Below are 8,379 nucleotides of genomic sequence, written 5' to 3' on the forward strand. Positions count from 1 at the left end.
CATTTCGAGCGTGGCCGTTTTCGTGCGGGTGACACGTAAAAGCACCCACTACACTCTGAGTGGTTGGCGTTAGGAAGGGCATCCAGCTGTAGAAACTCTGCCAAATTAGATTGGAGCCTGGTGTTGCCATCCGGTTTCACCAGTCCTCAGTCAAATCGTCCAACCCATGCTAGCATGGAAAGCGGACGTTAAACGATGATGATGATGATGATGATGATTGTGAGAGGACATGGTGCTAGATGAAGAAGAGAACCATCTACATTCCTGATAGCTGTATAGAATGTTAATCAGCATATTCTTCAAGATCTTCTCAGAACAAATAATGCTGCGGAAGCAGGGTTTAAAATGACTTTTTTTTAAATACATTTTTCCACAGTATTTTACTTGAATCCTATCGATAAAATTCTCAATGATTATTTTATTTTCGACGAAAAGACGTGGACAAAATGACAGATGAAAAGTCAGATCACGGTAAACATTTTTGTTTATTTCTGATATTCTTGTTTATTTTTTTATATTTAGACCAGTCCATTGAAAATGGTGATGTTGGCAAATCTGACACCACTTTACATGATGGTAACAATCAGAGTGATGTTTTAAAGGAAGATATGAAAGTGTTAACTGGAGACTCTGGTTTAAATCCTGGACAGCATTATTTAATTGTCTCCAAAGATACAGCAGGTAAGTTGTTTTACTAATACCAGTAAACTTGTGCCTTCGTTTCTTTTGTATCACAAAAGATCACAGACGTGCAGGTTGATAGAACATGCATGCACATACACAGATATGCCAGGCTTTCTGATATATTTCAGTCTTTCTGTGTTGAGTATGAAATATACATTGTTTCATTAATGATAAGCCATGTAAGTAAAAAAATGCAAATTAAACTATTTACTGGTAAATGGTATATGGCCTTGCTCAATATGTAGGAAAGGATTTCGAAGAAATTCCATTCACTGCACCCAGTGTAAACTATGGACACATAGGAGGTGCAGTGGAATCCCAGGTAGATTAACAGATAAAGTCGTCTTTGTATGTGGCAGATATGCAGGAACAATAAGCCTAAGAGCACACAGGACTTAGATTCTCTCAAATGCCCAGGAGGCTCTTTTGTGGTTGTAGATAGTTTTTGTTACCTAGGTGACCAAATTAGCAATGGTAGAGCATGTGCTGAAAGTATTGTTTCTAGAATAAGAGAATAGGGTGGAGGAAGTTCAGAGAGCTATTACCTCTGTTAGCAACAAACAGACTATCTGTGAGTGAAAGGTAGACTGTATGATGCTTGTGTGTGAATGGCCATACTCCATAGTAGTGAGACATGGGCTCTGAATGCAGAAGACATGCATAGACTGGAGAGAAATGAAGGCAGTATGCTCCGTTGGATGTGCAACATCAGTGTGCATGTATGACAAACTGCAAATGTATTGAGAGAAAAATTGGGCATAAGAGGAATCAAATGTGGCATGCAAGAGAGAAGACTACGTTGGTTTGGACATGTGATGTGTATAAATGAGGAGAGCTGCACAAAAAAGTGCCAATCATTGGAGGTGGATGGTACCTGTAGAAGAGTGAGACCCAGGAACACATGGGAGGAAGTGGTAAGGACTGAACTCAGGATGTTGGGCATCACAGAGGAAATGATAATAGACTGAGATGTCTGGTGATATGAGGTTCTTGAGAAGACCTGCCCATGTCAGTGAAACAGTTCTAGAAGTGCTGTCTCTTACTATCAAATTGGGTTCTTCTGTGAGAGTGGATACAACTTGGTGATCCAAGCAACAAAAAGAGGTTGAGCAGGTGGAAAATTACTATTTTGGTACTCATGTCTTTGCATGGGTATGCAAATGGGTACCTTGAGTACTCATTGACTATCACCAATAAGTAGCAGTATTGTGTGATTGATATCAGGGGACTAACATAGTCAATTGAGAGACGCTCCCATGGTCTAAATGCCTGTATTAACTGATCCATAAGGGGCTTGTGGAAGCAGGGCTTGAGCTAGTTGCATGTAGAGCAAACAAGTGTTATTTTGTGGATTTTGTTGAGGGAGAATGGCAGATTTTGTACTTTACAGTAGTGATGTAGGCAGGTCACTCCTGGATAGCAAAGTTGTTTGTGAAGGGTTACCAGTGTTGTAGGTGTCTCTTGTGGCTGCACATCTTGATAGCACATCTGCTACTTTGTTTTGAGTCTCATGTCTGAAAGGTCTAAGCGCCAGCATGTAATTTTTACATTTTTGATTTTTTATGTCCCTTGTTTATTGAAGATCATTCCTACTGAGCATTGATTGGTGATGATGCTGCAGTAAGGGGAAGCATGTATTAGGTGGTGCCATTTGTGGAAATATTCTATGATTGCACAGGCTTCTCTCTTGATGATAGATTGGTGTTTCTGTGCCTTTGAAAAGGTCCTTGAATAGAAAGCCAGTGGCCTTTCTTGTGATAGCATTCCTCCCAAGGCTAGGTCAGAAGCATCTGTTTTGATGGTTAAGTGGTACTTTGGGTAATGGAATAGTGAGTATGACATTTACTAATGCAGTCTTGAGGGATGTGATTACTGCTTTTGCTTCTGGCAGTCTGGCTTTGTTGATATTCTCTCTAATCCTTGTAAGTAGAATTGTATAGTGGGTGCACTGAGGTATCCACTTCGCATAATATGTTCTCTCAGTGTTGTTTGTGCATCTAGTAGAGTCTGGTACCTTTTAGGATCGGGTTCTATTGCTGAGGTTATCATGTTCATATTGGATTTTGCCAGTTATGATGCTGTCATCTAGATAGGCAAAGGATTTTTAGACCCATCAAGCCAAGTTAAATCACAGTCGTGGTAGATACAATGGTACAATGGTACCTGTAACAAGACGTATCACTAAAAAAAATTACAGCTGAATCAAGAAAATATAGACCTCAGAACTCTCTACGTTCAATGGAACAGTGAACCACAATGTATTTGGAGTACACGTACCCATGCCAACATATATATATATATATATATATATATATGCTTAGGAGGTTGTTGTGTCCTAGCATATGTGCTGCTTCTTTTAGTTTTTGTATTTTTCAGTGGTGTTCTCTGTCTATTATTTTACCTTCATGCCACAGGGGAAGGTGGTCTCCATTTTTCCATACATGATCAGCTATACACGATTTATCAATATCTCCTTGTGTCATAGCCTTGCAATGTTCGTCTACCATTATTTTGATGGGGCAGAATGTTTCGCCTTTGTATAACCTACCACAGCTGCATGGGATGGAGTACATGCAGTCTTTGGTTATATTCCCTTCTGTTGGTGGTTTTACTCAAAGGAGATATTTGTGAAGTGTTGTATTAATGTTGAATACTGTCCTGGTGTCATATGGGCCACATATCTTTTGTATCTTTTTGGAGAGGCCTTTGACATAGGATAAACAGACTGTGGACAGTTTATTGGTTTTATCCTCTCTTTTCTTCATAATTGGGGTGGATAGTATGTTTTAGGGATAGTTGTTGTTTAATAGATTGTTATTGAGCTTCATCATTTCCCCAAGACACCTGATGAAGGCTGGAGGGTATATCAGCTGAAACGTTGTGTTAACAACAAACAAGATGAGGACAAATATCCGTCAAATGTAAATAAGAAATTATTTTTATTTAATGAAGATTTAATAAAATCTAATCATAAGTAAGTGAAATTATGCTAAATACAACTAAATTGAAAACCTTTTCCTCCCCTTGGCCATATCAGCAGTTCTGAAAAGTTTTAAGGTGCAAATTTTACATGAGTAGAGACTTTTTTTAACAATTTTTATCCTGTAAGTCACCTGCGTAAATTACACAAGTGCGCAAATTACATGGGTTTTTTATGGTACACACACATGCAGTATGCAGATTCTGTCAACGAAATTTCACACAATGTATGGCTGAATTCCAATTGCCCTAGGTTGAACTCAGAAACCATATGCTTGCAAAATAAACTTCTTAACTCACAATCATGCCTATGTATATTTATTTAAATTATTTATAACTTTTCTGTTTAGAAAAATATCTGTTTATATGCTTAAGCTTTCATATTACTTGTGCTTCTATTTAACTTTCTTCCATAACTGTTGTTATACATTCTGTGAAGTTGTAATTTATTCATATATTTACTTCTGCTGATTTCAGCAGCTCTTGGAGTTGGTATTCTTGAAGAAGATACTCCAACAGAACCAGGATCTAAAAGGATAAGGCTCTCGGGAGAGGATGGACAAACCTTTATTTTTACTATTAGCGGTAAGTGAAAGAAACCTCACATTTTTTAAAAATGAATATTATAGAAGAAATACAATGACATATTTAATTAAATCCTAAAGTATTTCCCTTGATTAAAAGAAAAAAAACTATTTTTATGTCAAACCTATCTTGTGTTACTATATATGCATATATATTTGGTCTGATCAATAAGTATCCAGACTGTTGCTATAGTAACAAAGCTAAAGCACGGAGAGTGAAGCCACTTGGCAAAGATTGACCTTGAACTCTGCTGTGCATGTGCCTTAAGTTTTAATGTTCTAGCTCACTTTCGCTGTTTACAGCAGTACTTGGAAGGAAGGTGTATAATGTGTGATCATCGCATTGACCATGACAGAAAGTTGAGCAGAGAATCTGCATCAAATATTGACAAAAGCTTGGCAATACCTACTCAGAGGTCTATGCAAAATTTACAGAAAGTTTTTATCATTCTCAATACAATCAAGGAGATCTTGTGCAATTGAAACTCAAATGTCTTTTTGGTCAGCTGAAAGCAGTTTTGGCACAAACTTGGCAGGCCCAAATCTCATACCCAAATCTTCAGCAATAATGGACAGAATTGAACCATAACCAATCTGCACACCCTCTGATAGTGATTCAACGGATTCAACTGATGGTGATTCAATGAGACGATTTCCCCTCACAGCTTCAGACACATCTGCAACGTTTTTCTCAGTTCAGCTGGTTGTGTGTCTCCCAGAACATTTGTCAATATCAACATTTTTTGGGCCATCTATCTTAGAAATGTCTGAACCACTCGTACACTTGTGTGTGGCTCATACACTCCTCTCCAAACACTTCCTACAACTGCCTCAGAGCAGGTATCGCCATGGCAACTTTCTCTGTCATGGTCAATGCGATGATCACACACTACATGCCTTCTTTCAAAGCACTGCTGTAAACAGCGGAAGTGAGCTAGGATGTTAAAACTTAGTGTGCATACTCAGCAGAATTCAAGGTTAATCATACCAAGCAGCTTGTCTGCATGATTTAGCTTCATTACTGTGGCAACAGTCCAAATACTTATTAATCAGTCCTCATATATGGTATTAACAGTGTGTTAAAATCTTACACTTACCTGTTTAATATAATAGATTGCTTAATGTACACATACACTCACGCATGCTCACACATTGTTGGCATCATAAGAATATCAAACTTTCAAGAGAATGTGCAATTATTGTTTGTTTTTTTCTTAAAATTGGATCTCTAAGTGCATAAAGATATAAATAATAGCATAGTGACCTTTGACGTTTTCTGTCGAAAATGGTTTTGCAACCCAATATTTACATACTGTTATTCATAGCTTTATGTGATATATGTGAAGATCCAATATTCAAATATATATTGCATGCCAATAATATAGTTAATAATCCAGGGCACAATGATGGTTTATTGCACTCTTCACTACCTTCAGGCGTTGACGATTCAGCACTTAGGAATGATTATCCAGGAGAAAAAGTGAACCCTGTTAAATATACAGGGATTGATGAGACCCTGAAATTTAGTTGTAATTCAGAATCCCAAATGTAAAGTCGACCTCGGTGGCATTTGAGCTTAGATCATAAAGACAGACAAAATACTGCAAAGCTCTGCTTAAGAAAAAAACATAGTTTATAAATGTGTAGTTAAAGGAGAGAATAATTTGTTTAGGGAGTATATCAGGAGCACTACTAATTTTAAAAGGAGATATAGGGCCCACATGAGCTCATTTTCGAATGCCAAATACTCTAATTCTACCATGTTGGCATCCTATATTCATGATTTGAAGATGAGGAATATGAGCTACATTATTGAATGGACAGTCCTGTCCAAAGCCCCCACATACACACACACACTTTAATGCTAATTTAAGCAAATGTAGGTTATGCTTAAGAGAATTGTACTTGATTCTTAAATGTTTGGGGCCAAAACTCCTTAATAAATTCTTTGATGTCGTCCCTTTTTGCAATCATAGGTTTTTCTCAACCTTTTTGAGTATATGCAAAAATAAAAATAAGGGTAAAATTAAAATGAGATGTTTCTGAAGACTGAAGTTGAGTAGGACCTGCAGCAAATTCTTTCTCTTAATTTAATCATTAATTTTTGAAATTGACAATGGACTAATCCTCACTGATTACTTTGTCATTGAACACTATATTTTTTTTACCTCCCTACACCATTTTAGAATCATTTGACAACCAGAAATGTGAAACTTTTGTAAATAAAGAAATGCCAGAGCTACGGGGCTCTTTATACAGGGATGATGCCTTATTCATCATCCCTGGTAACAATAAATCAACCATTGAGAGAATAAGAAAGAAAATTAGGAAATTCTTTAGAAGTTTCAACCTAAATATTACATATGAATATGGTACTAAGATTGTAAATTTTTTAGACACTACTCTAAACAGAGACACTAGATTGTACTACCCCTATAGAAAAGAGAATGAGGTTACAAGATATGTAAATAGATTATCTAATCACCCCCGAATGTATTAAAATCAATAGTAAAAGTATTTCTGAGAGAATTACTAAGTTATCTTCTAATATTGATATTTTTAATTCCAATTCATACCACTACAATGTTGCTTTGTCTAAAGCAGGATATTGACCAGAAAATTTCTTTCCTCAGCTCTGGTAGGCCAACTCTTTTTGATGGAGATAATAATAATGATATTAGTAATAGTAAGCCTAATAACTTAACTAGTAGTAATGAAAGACTAAATGAAAAACAACCCTACATACCTAATATTTTAAGTAATAAGAAAAATAATAGAGTACATTTTGATAGGAGACTACATACTAATACTAGCAGAAAACCTAGGTTAGATAAAAGTAATGGCAATGTAAATGATACAGTTACTCTACAAAATAATAGGGATTCCACAAATGCTCACTCACACAATAAATTTAAAAGTAAAAATCCTGTCTGGCTTAATATCCCTTTCAACTGTATGGTATCCACGAATATTTACAAAAAATTTATGGATATTTTACAAAAAAATTTTTCCTTCTTCCCACAGATATAGTAGAATCTTTTCATGTCATACAGTCCGAATCTCTTTCCTCTACCCTCTCTAATATAGGTACAATCATAGCTAGGTTAAATAGAAAAAAACAGAAGATTAGCTAGAATCATTGAAAATAAGAATGATGGAAATAGTTATAGGAATATAAATAATAATTTAACCAATGTCAATAATAATATTACTAATAATTATAGAAATAGAAGTAAAAATAACAATGACAATAGCAATTATGAAGGTAACAGCAATGTCCTTAGCCCTGTCAACCAAAACTTAAACCAACAAAATGAATATAGTAGTATTGATGTTGAAAGTATAATTGAAGTAAATGGTGGTTTCAACTCTAATGATAATAATGTGAATTATGGATATAGTTCATATATGGAAATAGACAATATTAGTATGCCTGATGCTGCAGGAATAATTCTATCTGATAGCACGTTAGAAATGGAGTTAGATGGTAATAGAGGTTATCATAATAAACCTGATAACAGAATTAATAATAGGGGAAATAATATCAATGTGAATAATTGTAACAACAATAATTTAAATCTTAGTAATAATATAGGTGTTGTTGATAGTTCTACTAGTTGCAATTGTAGAAATAAGTCCCGTTGTCTGTTGTCTCACCAGAAACGTAGTATATAAATGCACAATAAGTACTATAACTGATAATTATATTTACTTGGGATGTACGATTAATTTGAGACAGCGCATATATAACCATTTGTCATCTTTTAGACTTAAGCATAAGGCAAATTGTACGTCGTTATCAAATAAAATTTGGGAATTAAAGGAAAGTGGTACTAGTTTTTAGCCTTAAATGGGAAATTATAAGAAAAGCCCAACCGTATAGAAATAGCAGATATGGATGTGAACTATGTTCCATGGAAACATATGAAATTTTAAAACTTAGAAACAATTCTAACCTGATTAATAACAGATTAGACCTTAGAGTATTGTGTGTACACTGTTCCACTTGCACTTTTAAATATTTTAAAAAGTAGCAAACTTATATAGTGTGGTATTTTAACATCTACCATGTTTATCTTAGGCTATTAATTAGCACATATTTAAATTGAAATTGAACCTTTATGATATATTT

At 35.3% G+C, this 8,379-nt stretch overlaps 1 protein-coding gene across 5 annotated transcripts in view; it reads left to right on the forward strand.

Moving 5' to 3' along the window:
- Nucleotides 1-8,379, forward strand: part of LOC106876920 (cyclin-D-binding Myb-like transcription factor 1) — a 120,619-nt gene that overhangs the window by 56,059 nt on the left and 56,181 nt on the right. For 4 of the 5 annotated variants that reach the window (XM_052967261.1, XM_052967264.1, XM_052967260.1 and 1 more), the window contains exons 3-4: nucleotides 523-681; nucleotides 4,141-4,248. In XM_052967261.1, the coding sequence (XP_052823221.1) occupies nucleotides 523-681; nucleotides 4,141-4,248 (267 nt within the window). The remainder of the gene's footprint in view (nucleotides 1-522; nucleotides 682-4,140; nucleotides 4,249-8,379) is intronic. The other variant, XM_052967262.1, reaches the window with a different exon arrangement.

The sequence above is a fragment of the Octopus bimaculoides genome, chromosome 4 (genome assembly GCF_001194135.2).
Source record: "Octopus bimaculoides isolate UCB-OBI-ISO-001 chromosome 4, ASM119413v2, whole genome shotgun sequence".
NCBI lineage: Eukaryota > Metazoa > Mollusca > Cephalopoda > Octopoda > Octopodidae > Octopus > Octopus bimaculoides.